The sequence below is a fragment of the Dermochelys coriacea genome, chromosome 11 (assembly GCF_009764565.3).
Source record: "Dermochelys coriacea isolate rDerCor1 chromosome 11, rDerCor1.pri.v4, whole genome shotgun sequence".
In the NCBI taxonomy this organism is placed as follows: domain Eukaryota; kingdom Metazoa; phylum Chordata; order Testudines; family Dermochelyidae; genus Dermochelys; species Dermochelys coriacea.
Genome location: NC_050078.2, coordinates 13,490,046 through 13,506,336, shown reverse-complemented (window position 1 = coordinate 13,506,336; position 16,291 = coordinate 13,490,046). Strand labels below are relative to the sequence as shown.

Here is a 16,291-nt window from a genome sequence, read left to right as displayed (position 1 = left end):
GGAATTATGGACAGAAGATTCTAAGTTACTACTAATTCTTTTGCTTCTGGGTTCGTGTTATAGCCAGAATGTTTCATAGCATTTGTATGTGTTTTTAATAGAACTTTATTGGTGTCTACTGTACATTAGCCTTTGAAATAAAATGGAACATTTTCATTATTGATGAGGAATTGTATCCATTCTGATAGACTAGCTGAGAGTAACTAGACACTTGAATCATTTAAATTAGTGGGTGACAGCTTTCCAGGTACTGCTGCTATCTCTTTGAGCAGCTATTATTTATTCAGTATAGCATGTTGTTCCTTCAACTGAGAAAAGACAAGTACTTTTTCCAGAGGAAACAATTTCAAAATATTGTTTTGTTTTAGTCTCGATTTCTGAAACTGACAGAAGTTTGAGAATGAGCTATTGCTCCCATTTCTTTAATTGATGCAAAAACTTATCCAAGGGGTTACATAACATTCCAGTTAGATTGGGTTCTTTTTCTAGTGTCTGATTACACCTTTTATAACATGATCTTATTCTCCAGTACAAGTTGCATATATTACAGCTGCCCAATCACAGTGCTCATGCTAATGATCAAAGAAGGTGGTGTCCTGATGCACTCACCTTGTTTTTTGAACAAGGTTAACTACTTGCAGCTTTTTGAAAAAGTGCTTACTCGAAAACATCTTTTGTTGAACTCCCAGAGTGTGAATAAGTTTCAGCGCAAACTTTCTTTTGCTTCAGGGACAACGATCAGTTGGTTGGAACCAAAGATATCTTTGTCAAACCATTTCAAAAATGGAGCAGCTCAAAATTTTTCATCAGAGCCAAACAAGCCAGCATCTGTCATAGAGGAGCAGTCTGTGCCAGAGCCCTGCCATCTAACAAGGGTAAGGTAATGTGACAGCCCGAGTTCTGTGAGGAATGTTTTTGCTTGCAGGATTATCTGCAGATATTTAGCAATATTTTTATACAATGAAGGTCTTTCTCCCCCCTCCCCCCCCGTACAGACATTTGAGTAGAATAAGGAGGACCACTTCTGAATTTAATCTTTTGTTGCTTTGTAGACAAGTCTTACTTTTTCTAATAAACAGCTGCAGGGTGAAATATGAATAAAATATGTGTTAAGAGGTATGGGGAAGGCACAATTTAAAGCATCAGTTTAAAATATTTAAATGCACACATTATTCCAGTTAGTGTCATTTTAATATTAGAAATCAGTGTGCAGTGAATAAATTGGATTTTTCCAAGTATTTACAGTATAAACTACTTTTGAAAATTGCTCAGCAGAGGGTAGATGAGGGAAACTAATTAGAAGTATTTTATAACTTATTTTCCTAGATGATGATAAATTTTTCTTTTTCAATCTTTATATTGAAAAAACTAATCACTTGACTTCAGAGCAGTTAAAAAGATGTTGAATTCTGTTGTATTTTCAATACTCTATCAATTATTTTGAAGTGCAAAAACATTCTTGTAAAATACAAGAATAATGAAGATTGTGAAACAGGTTTTTAAGTTGCGGTTGTAGGCAACTTGGTTTCTGAGAATTGTGTGCGTATGACACTAAACAACTCTGGGAAAGATTATATGTTTAGGGTAATTATTATTCTATATGCATGTAACAATATCGTCTCACTTTTCTGTTTTATAATATCTTTCAGTAGAGTTTGTGTAAGAAACCTAAAAATATAGACTAGGTTGAAATTAAGTATTTAAAACCCAGGGTTGTGAGTTCAATCCTTGAGGGGGCCATTTAGGGATCTGGTGCAAAAATTGGGGATTGGCCCTGCTTTGAGCAGGGGGTTGGACTAGATGACCTTCTGAGGTCCCTTCCAACTCTGATATTCTATGATTCTATTTGCGTAGACTTTTTTCTTTCCGTAATCCAGACAGATAGCAACCCCTATAGACCAAGAAGCAGAATTACCCTTAAGATGAATAACTCCTTACCTTTACAAAGTTCATTCTAGGTTCGTTTGTCTCACCAAAGGATTTAAACGTAGTGCAAGTATGTAAGACGTGTTTTGATTACTACATTGTCTGTGATTGGAATATAATTATTCTCAGTGACTTCTTAGATTTATAGGATAATAGAAACATAGGGCTGGAAGGGACCTCAAAGATGTCATCAACTCCAGCCCCCTGCTCTGAGGCAGGGCTAAGTAAACCTAGACCATTGGCAGTTGTGTTCAATCAGTTCTTAAAAACCTCTGCTCTGTCTTTCATTTGTGAGTACAACATGGTGTAGCATCAGCAGAAAGAAGTGGAACACTTGTGGTAATATTGGGGTCTGGTTTTCTGTGGAAGCTCATTTGAGACCATTCCCAGTCTGAGAGATTTCTCTGGTTTTTTTTAGACTTGCTTCTCCTGCCCCATGAGGCACAGGCTAAGCTTCACCTTTTTAGTCCGTTAGGTCTTTGAAATGACACTTGTGACTGTGGATTTCTCACACCAGGAACCTGAAGAAATAAATCCAGATGAGGAGCTGGAGGATACGTGTGTTAACAAAGAGGATGACCTTGGAGCAGTGGAAGAACAGCGCAGTGTTATCTTACATCTCCTATCTCAGCTGAAACTTGGCATGGATTTAACAAGAGTAAGTAACCAAGGTGTGAAAGCTGGCTGTAGTGGAAATGAAGTGACACTTAACCTTTGTCCATCCAAATGCCATATGGCAATTTGCTAGGAACTTGTGGAAATGTACCTATTTTGTGTAAAATGGAATAGATAGAAGCTATTTCTGTACAATTTCTGTTCAGAGTTTCAGCCTGCAGAGACTTCAGGTCCCAACTTCAGCCTGATCTGCAGGACTTGAAACGTGTCTGATGCCTACTAGCCAGTTAGAGAGAGAGAGATGTATAAAATATAGCTTACCGTACCACCCTAAAGTCACCTCCCTACAGTTTAAAGAAACAGCTGTATGCTGTAACTGTGTGTGTAAAGAGAGAGATGAAATTCTTTCTCTCTTCATCCCCTTTCTCTCCTTCTTTGCAGCTCTTTCTCTACTTCTCTCCAATATTTTCTCTTCCTCTCCCTCCACTTCTGATGTATCTGCATACCACTCTCTCATCCCCTTGCCACTATGCTGTAACACAAAGGGGTTGGAGGTTTTACCAGATTCTTAGTAACTAGAGGGCTCAAGACGAATACAAAAGGAGTCATTTGGGGGCAACCTTCCCCCCAACTGCTGAGAGAGAGGAAGGGGCTGACTCTAGAACCTGCTTTCTGTGTGTATCATCTTTAGCAGTCTCTGGCTAGCAAGTCTTATAAATATGAGTTCCCTTTTTCTCCAACCCTCATCTGGCTGTTAGAAAGGAGAATGAATGTTCTTTCATTCAGTTCCCAGCCCCAGAGCATCCTGGCATTCACAAGCAGTGGAGTTCTGCTACTCTTTCACTCTGTTTTCTGTTTGCTGCTGGGAAGTAAGAGATCTCTGCTATCTTGACCTGCTCCACCCACAGTTTTCCTGCTGCTCAGAACTTTATCTAAAGATAGCAGAAAGAAATTGGCTACTTCTTGTCAGTTTCCCTCAGGGATCCCAGTAGCAGCAATGAAGACAAAACTAATTAGTTGTTCCTCTGCGTGGCTTGGGAAAGCATGATACAGAAGCAGAGACACTGGAACTGTTTTTTGCAGATCTGGGACGATTAGGCTGCCACTGATGTATTCTTAGTTTATATGTGGAAGATGCGGAGATTTTCTTTGCAACTAGACTAGAAACTTTTTTAAAATTAAAGTTTAGACTCTGCAAAGTTGAGGATATTTGGCCAGAAAAGCTTTTTCCTCACCACACAAAATTGGGTTTTTCAAGTTTCTCCAATCTGAGTGGTGGTCTGCTTGAATCAATATGGATAATTGCATGGTGGAGCTTGCATTCCTGCATTAAAGATGAAGGCACCCGTAGCCCACATTTTTACTATCCCTGCTCAATCAGGGTTCAGTTTAGTTCTCCCATAATTTGGTCCTTACTGCCATTGATAAAAGGTAGTTAAGTTCAGGTTTTGTTTTTATTCTTTCCCTTTTCCAATTAACAAATTGTCAGTCATGTTTTCCCTTCCTTTATGGCTGTTTCCCATTTTTGAGCAAGTTCTGTTAGGTTTTGGTGTTTACTCCACCATAAGTTTTTTGCGTTGCTTTTTGTTTCAAGTCTTCCATTAAAAATAAGTTTTTAAAACTTTTTTTAATGTCATTCTTATTATCCTGAGAACATTTTGCTTATTGGTGCCAGAATGGACTTTGCGTCTCTGTTAAAAGTATTGTATCCCTATTTCCCATTTCTTTTGTATTGTGATTACTTCAAGAATTTGTTCATAAATATATAGTCTACTTACTTTTAAGTTGTTATAGTTTTTTGTCTTTATTTCAGGTGGTTCTTCCCACTTTTATTTTAGAGAAACGTTCTTTGCTGGAGATGTATGCAGACTTCATGTCTCACCCAGACCTCTTCATTGCAATCACAAATGGAGCAACCCCGGAGGAGAGGATGATCCGCTTTGTTGAATATTATCTTACTTCATTTCATGAAGGTCGCAAAGGAGCAATTGCCAAGAAACCATACAATCCAATCATTGGAGAAACGTTTCACTGCTCTTGGAGGATGGCTAAGGGCGAAGTAGTCTCTGACTCAAACAGTAACTCTTCATCCCACTCGTTCTCAGAGCAAGCCACTCTTTCACAAGAGCCAGAGGGCCAAGTGGAGCCAGACTACTATACAGTCAGATTTGTAGCTGAGCAAGTGTCCCATCATCCTCCCATCTCAGGGTTTTACGCTGAATGTGTAGAGAAGAAGATGTGTGTAAATGCTCATGTCTGGACAAAAAGTAAATTCTTGGGAATGTCAATAGGCGTAACAATGGTTGGTGAAGGTGAGTAATTTTATTCACTGCAGAACTGGAAGGTAGTTAAAAATATCAGTTGGATAAATATAAAATTAAGTTCTGTGAACTCCAGTGTCAGAATAACAAATGAATTTTGCTCAGTAGTTTCATCTATAGGATTTTCAAAAGAATTCATTTGCAGGGTTGTTTATAGAATATTTTAAGGTGGTTTGGTTTTTGTTTTTGTTTTTTTAAACAAAATACCCCTGCGTCTCCTCCATTTACCTTGAGAAAGAGACTCTGAGAAACCTTAAAGTGCTGTTGTTAGATGGCATATTTGTTTATTATAGAGTACAGAAGATGCCACATGTACATGGCAGAAACAATCAAAAGATTGCGTAAGATCACAGACCTCCACGGGGCTATAGTATTGCAGAAAAGCAAGACTGTGTATCTAGAAACACAACATGAGGTTTTGAAGCAAAAGTATAATTTGTACAATCTAAACTAACTTTTTTATTATGTCTCCAAAGCACAAAACAAATTAGAATGTACAACATAAAATACTTAACATAAATGTTAAATTTTCTGTTGCTGTATCTAAACATATTTTACACTTTTTGATACTTTAAATTTTCTTTACATTTAATAACGGGATCCCTTTAATAAGAATGTTGCTCATTATCCCAAGATTCCATTTTTCTTTAATATAACTCGCCAATTTGTTGGTTTTGAACTGGAGATGCCATCTCAGCTCTTTTTATCCTTCATGGTTGTGTTGCCCAATTTCTCTGACTCACAGATGTTTGAATATAATCTGCACTCCTGATAAAATGAAGATAGGCAAGGAACACACAAATCAGTGTTTTGAGTCTGAGGAAAGCAACTCCTGGAGCAGAAGTCTCCTTCCAGACAGTTTAACAGAGCATGTGAGCATCTCTGCACTGCTGTTCTTCAAAGATCTGAAATTTGCCCCAAGGCAGTTTCTTTAAAACTGGATGCCTCTCATATCTGCCCATGAGGTGAGAGGAGCTGTGCCTAACTCACAAAGGGGGTCTGATCCCTCAGCATTATGGAGGTGAAAAGCTGCCTTCTTAAGGGTCTCTGTCAGCTGCTGAGAAGGCATGGATGGAACAGAAGACTGTGTGATGACAGTTAAGGTTTAAGTGGTGAACCTGAAAAAGACAGGATACAAGAGAAATTGTGAAAATCAAATGTCAGAAGAAACACAGTGACCTAAGGTTACAGGAGGCATCAGCTGGCATATGCACAGCACAAAATCATTTTTCTTCTCTCTTTTTTTTTGAGAGAGAGAGTTATCAGTTTAAAATTAATTGTAATGACTGTTGCATGAACAACAATCGGGAGATAGTTGTGTTCATTTATAAGTCAGTAATGAAAAAGGAAGTGACAGGAAGGAGGACGAAGGCTGTTACACCCCTTCAGGAAAGTTGGAATGTACCATCTATTCTTGTGGGAGGGAAGTGAAATGTGAACATCAAACTCCAAATTCTCTGGCTTCGGTAATTCATTGCTCATCTCATGCTTGTAGCATGATTCCAGAGTGTGCCATTCTCACTATTATAGCAGTAAAACTGTTACAAGTGAACAGTTGGTGCTGTATAGGCATAGTAGCATCTAAGTTTTTAGGATCATGTTTTTGAACCTGTAACATGAGGTATGTGGGTTTTCAAGGCAAACAACAAATATATCGGTACCCATGATACCCAGTGTCTGCACTTGTCTGTTGTAAAACCTAACTAATGGCACTGTTGGGTTAACAAAGTTCTTTTTGTATCTGGAATCTGTAATAATTGTGATAGTTTTACTTAGAGTGTTAGATGTGTGTCCTTCAACAACCACTTGTCTCAGTACTATAAATTGGAAACATTTTGATGACACTCTTATTTTTGTATGCAGGACTCTTAAGTCTTTTGGAATATGGAGAGGAATACACGTTTTCTCTACCGTGCGCATATGCTCGATCAATTTTAACTGTTCCTTGGGTAGAATTGGGAGGAAAAGTCAATGTTAATTGTGCAAAAACTGGATATTCTGCGAGCATTACTTTCCATACCAAACCATTCTATGGGGGCAAACTGCACCGGTAAGTACGCTCATTTATATTTTAATGAACTCCCTATATTGTATCAGTCAAACTCTGTAAATGAATACCTTGTCTCTGGTTTTTGTCACCATCTGTTTGCATGCTGAGTAGCCTTGTGCTAAGAAAACTGTATTCAGTGATTGCATTTTTTTTTTTCTATTCTTGAAACTGTTGAGGGGTTGTGGAGTTATGAGGCATATTGCATGGCCCAGCCACACAAACGTCACAAGCAAAAGACTGTTTCATTGCTAATTAGTCAGTTAAATTTGAGGCTGCGAGTATCTGTGTGTGTGTGCACCCATATACCCAGTTCAGGTAATCAGGAGACCGGACTTTTAGGTTTTCATTCCTGGCTCTCCCAATGACTTGTTTGTGACTGGGCAAGCCATTTAACCTTGCTCTGTCTTTTTCTACTGTGTGTGTGACATATGCATGATATATCTACTTCAAAAGGATGGTGTGAAGTTTAATGTTTGTAAAGCACATTGTATTTATATTGCACTTTCTGTCTGAGTTATCAAAATACTATTACTATTTTGATGAAAGAATCTCCAACTTGCATTAAAAACCAAATTAAAAACAAAACCGTGCAAGGTTGTTAGCCTGAGAAGGAGAGTGGGGTGCCAATGATAAGTTTTAACTGAAAGCATGTCTCATGACCAGGAATATATAGTACAGAAACATTTACAGACTTCTGTAATATTGAATAAAATATGATTAGTACAGAAAAGGGGTGAATACAATACAAGAGCTATAATCCGTGTAAATATTAGTAACACTAAATTATCTCCAAAAAACCCATTGTGGTTATTGCTGTTCCATCCCAAAGGCTTTAGTAGATACTGAGGATGTGATGCACTGCATGCTGTGCAGTGTTGGGGGTTGGATTCTCTCCCAATAGTCTCTCTATTCTGTTTCCCACACACTTACTCAGGCTTTGTGTGTGATAGGGAGGTAAAGGCCGGGAATGAGTTTCACATCAAGACATTTGGATTCAAGGGAAGAGAGAAGTTAATGGCTTTGGGGGCTCATTAACACTGATGATATCCCTTTTAAGACATAGTATAGTAAGATAAGTGATCTTGAGCACTTCCATACAAAGATGCAGACATACAAATGATGGAAGAAGGAAAAAAAATATAGAAAGGAGTCTTGTAGTGAAACAGTTTCTGGCACTTAATGTGCTCTGTTATCTGACATCAGCACGTTCATTTTTCAACCATCCACTGAACGCAGTGCTTGTTGTTAAAAACCCTTACTTAAATATTTCATATTTTTTCCATGTTTAGTCCAATAGGCCTGAACAATAAAGGCTTTTAAGTGTAATTTGCTTTGACAGTTTATTGTGACTCTGCAATTTGCTGTTGCAGAGAAACCGTTTAGGGAGGCTATCTTAATAAAAGGTAAAAAGCATCTCAAAGTTGAGGACCCATGGTGCCAGGGTAGTACCCTGGTGGGCACAGAAATCTGCAGGCAGGTGCATATGTCAGTTAGATAGCATCAAGTGGATTTCTCTCCCTTCTCCTAGGAGCGATTAATGCAGATAGTTGGGTTTGTAAAACATTTTTGTCCCTAAATCCCAAGATTCATATGGAAGATGAAAATCTAATTATGTTGACAGGTTTCATATGCCCTCCAGGGTATTTTGATGATTGAAGTTTACCTGTTACTTTTGTTTGTCATAATTTTTTAAATTACTTAAATAGCATATTATTTGCTTTTTATTCATACCATATGTACTGTCTTCAACTTTGTAATCATTTTGTTATGGCATTTTCTTTACCTGTGTGTGTTAACAAATTTTGTTGTTGTTGTACTGGTTAGTGATTTGGGACGAATGTTTCTGTGGTATATGGTGGTGATTATGTGGTGTAATATATTGCTACATAAAATTAGAAATTCTTACAGAGAGGGTCTATTTGGTGTCACATTTATCATTGATATAGCCACAGTTGCTTGAACATATTTTCAGTGAAATTTGGACATTACCCAAAGCAATCTCTCTACGAGACCAAGTAGCAGCGTTGTTATAGTGACATTGGCCGCTAGTGAATGTTGCTGTGACAGCAACCGTTATAGATTTGGTTTGAGTGACCCTTGCTGTAAGACATCGGTTGGATATCTGTTTGTCAGCCCTGTGCCAGATAAGATTGCACTGTACCCAGCTGAATTGCTGAGGATAGTAATATTCAACAGAGTAATATGAATGTCATCTAGATGATTAAAAAACCCAGTACCAAGACACACGTGGTATCTTTGTTGAAACTTGTTCTGCCATAGGCTGCATGATATTCAGGACTGGGAATGGTTGTGCAGTACAAGGTAATGCTAATAGGAAGAAATTTAGGTCATAATGATCACTAACAGTGTGACAGAATATCACTCACTTGTGAAGACCCATGACTGAGCTAAAATCCCAGGTAGCTCTAAGTCAAGCAAAGATACCAATTTGTGATTGACACTGTGATATCTCAAATTGTACAAGCACCCAGTGTCAGTTCAATATGATGCTGATAAACACATGAAATGTGCAAACACAAATACTGGCTATCTTAGTCTGTAATTTAGAGTGCACCAGTCTGTTTAGAGATATAATTGAGATTAAATGAACATTTCATAATGTAGAATAGCTTCAGTGATGTGTAAAAGTCGCAGAGGATGCAAAAGCAGCATAAAATCAATGGACTTGTACTTTACTGCCTAGTCTTCATAGTTGTTTTCAAAAACAGTTAAATCCACTTTATCGGTACACCGTAGGGAGAGTCATGCTAACTGGTAAAACAAACCTTCACGTGGAAATACGATTTTCAAGTTTAATGTTCATCTAACTCTTGCATTGTGTCCTTCTCAACTACAAATGTATAGCTAAGATGCATCAATTCTGTGCAGTCTAATATTCCGGTAACTACTCCAAAATTTTTTGATATCAGTAAAATTAAACTTACTGTTCAAACATATGTAAAGACTTGTAAAAATATGCAATATTCCCACAAGTAAAACACATAGGACCAGATTCTCTCATGTGCTGAGATCTGCTTAGTGTGGGAGAGAGGGGTGGGCTTCCAGGCAGCCACTGTCCGCCTTGTGCAGCTCCAGCCACAGTCCTGGTGTAGCTTAGGGCAAACATGGGGATGTTGTTTTAATCTGCGTCAGCTGGCATCAATCACCTGAGAATTGCTGGGGTGCAGTTGTGCTCCAGCTCAGCCTTGGCATGTCACCTACACTTGGGCCAGGAGAGGTATACGGGCTATACTAACATTGTGCCAGCTGAGAGCTTTCCATCCCACAGGGAAATTCTCATCTAGTCATATATGGCCAGTAGCCAGCCCTTTTATGATCCGTAAGTGGCACCTGGTGGTTCAGAGTACCATATATGTAACCGAAGTTAATGCTACGGTAACTTCACATATTGAGCCCCACAGAATGTAGATGTGGCTTGGGATCAGTGGCAGTGTCACCGCTGAACAAACCTTGTTTCCAGTGGGAGAGAGAACCCGGGAAATAACATGGTGTAGATCCATTCTGTACAGATAACTGGGGATACGTAAGGTAGGGGCTGGCATCCCCAGTGAAGCCTTGAACTCCATGCAGCTGAGAGACCACTTGTCTTGTCTGAATCACTAGCAAACCCTCACTCCTTCACTCTCATAAGGGAGAATGAATCTTCACTGCATGAAAGGGTGGGGAAATTTGGCTATTTGTTGTTAAGGGTATGTCTACACTACGAAATTAGGTCGAATTTATAGAAGTCGGTTTTGTAGAAAGCGTTTTTATACAGTCGAGTGTGTGTATCCCCACACAAATGCTCTAAGTGCATGTAGTTGGCGGACTGTCCACAGTACCGAGGCAACGGTCGACTTCCGGAGCTTTGCACTGTGGGTAACCATCCCACAGTTCCTGCAGTCTCCACCGCCCATTTGAATTCTGGGTAGAAATCCCAGTGCCTAATGGGGCTAAAACATTGTCGCGGGTGGTTCTGGGTACATATCGTCAGGCCCCCGTTCCCTCCCTCCCTCCGTAAAAGCAAGGGCAGACAATCGTTTTGCACCTTTTTTCTTGAGTTACCTGTGCAGACGCCATACCATGGCAAGCACAGAGCCCGCTCAGCTAACCGTCACCGTATGTCTCCTGGGTGCTGGTGGACATAGTACTGCATTGCTACACAGCAGCAATTTATTGACTTTTGGCAGCAGACAGTGCAGTATGACTCGTAGCCATCATCGACGTAGTCCTGGGTGCTCTTTTAACTGGGCGCCTGGGCAAACATGGGAGTGACTCAGCCAGGTCATTTCCCTTGTTTCGTCTCATGGCGATTGAGTCCTATCGGCAGTGCACTGTCTTTTAATTTGCAGCCAGCAGAAGACGATGGCCAGTAGTCAGACTGCACCGTCTTCTGCTGAGCACCCAGGAGGTGATGATGGCTAGCGGTCGTACTGCACAGTCTGCTGCCAGCATGATGTATAAAGATAGATGAAGTGGCTCAAAACAGGAAATAGACCAGATTTGTTTTGTATTCATTTTCTCCCTCCCTCCCTCTGTGAAATCAACGGCCTGCTAAACCGAGTTTTCAGTTCTATCCTTGAGGTTTTGAGTTCTATCCTTGAGGCAGCCATTCAGTTTCTCGCAAAGACACCCCCTTTGTTGATTTTAATTCCCTGTAAGCCAGCCCTGTAAGCTATGTCGTCAGTCGCCCCTCCCTCCATCAGGGCAACAGCAGACAATTGTTCCGTGCCTTTTTTCTGTGCAGATGCCATACCACGGCAAGCATGGAGCCTGCTCAGATCACTTTGGCAATTAGGAGCACATTAAACACCACACGCATTATCCAGCAGTATATGCAGCACCAGAACCTGGCAAAGCGAAACCGGGCGAGTAGGCGACATCAGCGCGGTGACGAGAGTGATGAGGACATGGACACAGACTTCTCTCAAAGCACGGGCCCTGACAATGTGGGCATCATGGTGCTAATGGGGCAGGTTCATGCCGTGGAACGCCGATTCTGGGCTCGGGAAACAAGCACAGACTAGTGGGACCGCATAGTGTTGCAGGTCTGGGACGATTCCCAGTGGCTGTGAAACTTTCGCATGCGTAAGGGCGCTTTCATGGAACTTTGACTTGTTTTCCCCTGCCCTGAGGCGCAAGAATACCAAGATGAGAGCATCCCTCACAGTTGGGAAACGAGTGACAGTAGCCCTGTGGAAGCTTGCAATGCCAGACAGCTACCGGTCAGTCGGGAATCAATTTGGAGTGGGCAAATCTACTGTGGGGGCTGCTGTGATGCAAGTAGCCAACGCAATCAAAGATTTGCTGATATCAAGGGTAGTGACCCTGGGAAATGTGCAGGTCATAGTAGATGGCTTTGCTGCAATGGGATTCCCTAACTGTGGTGGGGCCATAGACGGAACCCATACCCTATCTTGGCACCGGAGCACCAAGCCAGCGAATACATAAATCGCAAGGGGTACTTTTCAATAGTGCTGCAAGCACTGGTGGATCACAAGGGACGTTTCACCAACATCAGCGTGGGATGGCTGGGAAAGGTATATGACGCTCACATCTTCAGGAACTCGGTTTCAAAAGCTGCAGGAAGGGACTTTCTTCCCAGACCAGAAAATAACGGTTGGGGATGTTGAAATGCCTATAGTTTATCCTTGGGGACCCAGCCTACCCCTTAATGCCATGGCTCATGAAGCCATACATAGGCAGCCTGGAGAGTAGTCAGGAGCTGTTCAACTACAGGCTGAGCAAGTGCAGAATGGTGGTAGAATGTGCATTTGGACATTTAAAAGCACGCTGGCGCAGTTCACTGACTCGGTTAGACCTCAGCAAAACCAATATTCCCACTGTTATTACTACTTGCTGTGCATGCCACAATATCTGTGTGAGAGTAAGGAGGAGACTTTTATGGCGGGGTGGGAGGTTGAGGCAAATCACCTGGCTGCTGGTTACGCACAGCCAGACACCAGGGTGGTTAGAAGAGCACAGGAGGGTGCGGTGTGCCTCAGAGAAGCTTTGAAAACCAGTTTCATGACTGGCCAGGCTACGGTGTGAAAGTTCTGTTTGTTTCTCCTTGATGAAATCCCCCACCTCTTGGTTCATTCTACTTCCCTGTAAGCTAACCACCCTCCCTACCTCCCTTCGATCACCACTTGCAAAGGCAATAAAGTCATTGTTGCTTCACATTCATGCATTCTTTATTAATTCATCACACAAATAGGGGGATAATTTCCAAAGTAGCCTGGGAGGGGTGATGGAGGAGGGAAGTACAAGGCTACACAGCACTTTAAAAGTTTAAAACTTATTGAATGCCAGTCTTCTGTTACTTGGGCAATCCTCTGGGGTGGAGTGGCTGGAGGCCCCCCCAACGCGTTCTTGGGCATCTGGGTGAGGAGACTATGGAACTTGGGGAGGAGGGAGGTTGATTACACAGAGGCTGTAGCGGCGGTCTGTGCTCCTGCTGCCTTTCCTGCAGCTCAACCATACGCTGGAGCATATTAGTTTGATCCTCCAGTAGCCTCAGCATTGAATCCTGCCTCCTCTCATCACGCTGCCGCCACCTTTCAGCTGCAGCCCTCTCTTCAGCCCGCCACCTCTCCTCCCGGTCATTTTTATGCACTCTGACATTGTCTGCCTCCATGCATTCGTTTGTGCTCTGTCAGTGTGGGAGGACAGCATGAGCTCAGAGAACATTTCATCGCGAGTGTGGTTTTTTTCGCCTTCTAATCTTCACTAGCCTCAGGGAAGGAGAAGATCCTGTGATCCTTGAAACACATGCGGCTGGTGGAGGAAAAAAAGGGACAGTGGTATTTGAAAAGACACATTTTATAGAACAATGGGTACACTCTTTCACGGTAAACCTTGCTGTTAACATTACATACATAGCACATGTGCTTTCGTTACAAGGTTGCATTTTGCCTCCCCTCCCCCTCCCGTGCGTGGCTAACAGCAGGGAACATTTCTGTTCAGCCATAGGCAAACAGCCCAGCAGGAACGGGCACCTCTGAATGTCCCCTTAAGAAAAGCACCCTATTTCAACCAGGTGACCATGAATTATATCACTCTCCTGAGGATAACACAGAGAGATAAAGAACGGATGTTGTTTGAATGCCAGCAAACATACACTGCAATGCTTTGTTCTACAATGATTCCCAAGTATATGCTACTGGCCTGGAGTGGTAAAGTGTCCTACCATGGTGGATGGAATAAGGCTGCCCTCCCCAGAAACCTTTTGCAAAGGCTTTGGGAGTATATCCAGGAGAGCCACGAATGCCACGGCAAATTAATCATTAAACATGATGGCTTTTAAATATTGTATAGTATTTTAAAAGGTACACTCACCAGAGGTCCCTTCTCCGCCTGGTGGGTCTGGGAGGCAGCCTTGGGTGGGTTTGTGGGGTAGTGGCTCCAGGTCCAGGGTGAGAAACAGTTCCTGGCTGTTGGGAAAACCGGTTTCTCTGCTTGTTTGCTGTGAGCTATCTACAGCCTCCTTCTCATCGTCTTCCTCATCCCCAAAACCTGCTTCCGTGTTGCCTCCATCTCCATTGAAGGAGTCAAACAACACGGCTGGTGTAGTGGTGGCTGAACCCCCTAAAATGGCATGCAGCTCATCATAGAAGCGGCATGTTTGGGGCTCTGACCCGGAGCGGCCGTTCGCCTCTCTGGTTTTCTGGTAGGCTTGCCTCCTTAAGTTTCACGAGGCACTGCTTCGGGTCCCTGTTATGGCCTCTGACCTTCATGCCCTGGGAGATTTTCACAAATGTTTTGGCATTTCAAAAACTGAAACGTAGTTCTGATAGCACGGATTCCTCTCCCCATACAGTGATCAGATCCCGTACCTCCCGTTCGATCCATGCTGGAGCTCTTTTGCAATTCTGGGACTCCATCATGGTCACCTCTGCTGATGAGCTCTGCAGCTTGCCACACTGGCCAAACAGGAAATTGAAATTCAAAAGTTGGCGGGCCTCTTCCTGTCTACCTGGTCAGTGCATCTGAGTTGAGAGCGCTGTCCAGAGCGTTCACAATGGAGCATTCTGGGATAGCTCCCAGAGGCCAATACCATCTAATTGCGTCCACAGTACCCCAAATTCGACCCGGCAAGGCCGATTTCAGCGCTAATCCCCTTGTTGGGGGTGGAGTAAGGAAATCGATTTTTAAGAGCCCTTTAAGTCAAAAAAAAAAAAAAAAAAAAAAAAAAAAAAAGAGGGGCTTCGTCATGTGGACGGGTGCAGGGTTACATCGATTTAACGCTGCTAAATTCGACCTCAATGCCTAGTGTAGACCACGGCTAAGTCTGACCGAGTCAATCAAGCGTTCAAGTCTCCCTTTCCAGTGTCACTTCATTGTAAATCCATTGTCATGTGGTCTTTGGGCATGTGTTATTTTTTTGTTTGTTTGTTTTTTTCCACACAAGTATGCACTCATTGGAGTGATGATAATACTGTGTGTGTGTGTGTGTGTAGCACCTTCTGTCTGAGTGTCCAAATGTTGTACGAAGCATTAATCCATCTCAACACCCTGGTTGCTCTTAGTCACCCAGGAAGTCTCTGGCAGAGCCAGGAATGGAACACAGATCTCAGAGTCCAACTTCTTAGTTTTGTATTTATCTTCCCCTCTGTTCTTGCCTCATTGTCTCTCTTTTAATGCGATACTTGCATAAACTTGAAAAAATTAACAGGGCTAGCAGGTGAAGATAATTGTTCTACAGAAAGAGTTAGCTTGTTAACATAAATATCAAATATTATTTATAATAAATATCAAACTTGATATCCAGGAGAAAAATATGAACTGTAGTAATGGTTTACAAGTGTAACCCATATGTCAGTTTATTTTCGGCTCAGTTCTCCTGTGAAAAGGCTTGCAAGTTTTAAGTTAAAGCCAAAAAGCTGAGTTCTGTTGGGTAATATCACAAGAATGATAGAAAAATGACTTTCATTATTCCCCCTCCCAGCTTCTCAATGCAAATGCATAGTTTACGTAAGTGACTTAAAAATTTAGAATGTGTGAAGGACTAGCTTGCAATTTCTTCCAAAATGAAATGTAAATGACTAGGCAGTTAGAATAGGCCCTAGCAGTTTGTTCTCAGTTGTGGTCTTTTTTTTGTTTGTTTTTTGTTTTTTGTTTTCCAGAGTCACAGGTGAAGTAAAGCAGAATGCAACAAACACTGTAGCCTGCAGAGTGCAAGGTGAATGGAATAGTATTCTTGAATTCACCTACAGCAACGGAGAGACCAAGTATGTGGACTTGACAAAACTGTCAGTGACAAGAAAACGAGTACGGCCCGTAGAGAAGCAAGGGCCATTTGAGTCTAGGTAAAAAAAAAAAAAAAATACATCTGTTTAATTGTTCTATAAAACTTTTGGAATTCCTCAACTTACAAACC

At 41.6% G+C, this 16,291-nt stretch overlaps 2 protein-coding genes across 3 annotated transcripts in view; one reads left to right on the top strand and one right to left on the bottom strand.

Moving 5' to 3' along the window:
• The window catches only part of OSBPL11 (oxysterol binding protein like 11), a 78,234-nt gene that overhangs the window by 56,196 nt on the left and 5,747 nt on the right, over positions 1-16,291 (top strand). For both annotated transcript variants that reach the window (XM_043504967.1, XM_038420970.2), the window contains exons 7-11: positions 730-875; positions 2,444-2,584; positions 4,355-4,853; positions 6,726-6,912; positions 16,038-16,220. In XM_043504967.1, the coding sequence (XP_043360902.1) occupies positions 730-875; positions 2,444-2,584; positions 4,355-4,853; positions 6,726-6,912; positions 16,038-16,220 (1,156 nt within the window). The remainder of the gene's footprint in view (positions 1-729; positions 876-2,443; positions 2,585-4,354; positions 4,854-6,725; positions 6,913-16,037; positions 16,221-16,291) is intronic.
• LOC119863153 (TGF-beta receptor type-2-like) overlaps positions 5,124-16,291 on the bottom strand; it is an 88,558-nt gene continuing 77,390 nt past the window's right edge. The window contains 1 exon segment of the mRNA XM_043504968.1: positions 5,124-5,980. The gene's annotated coding sequence lies outside the window, so the exon portion shown is untranslated.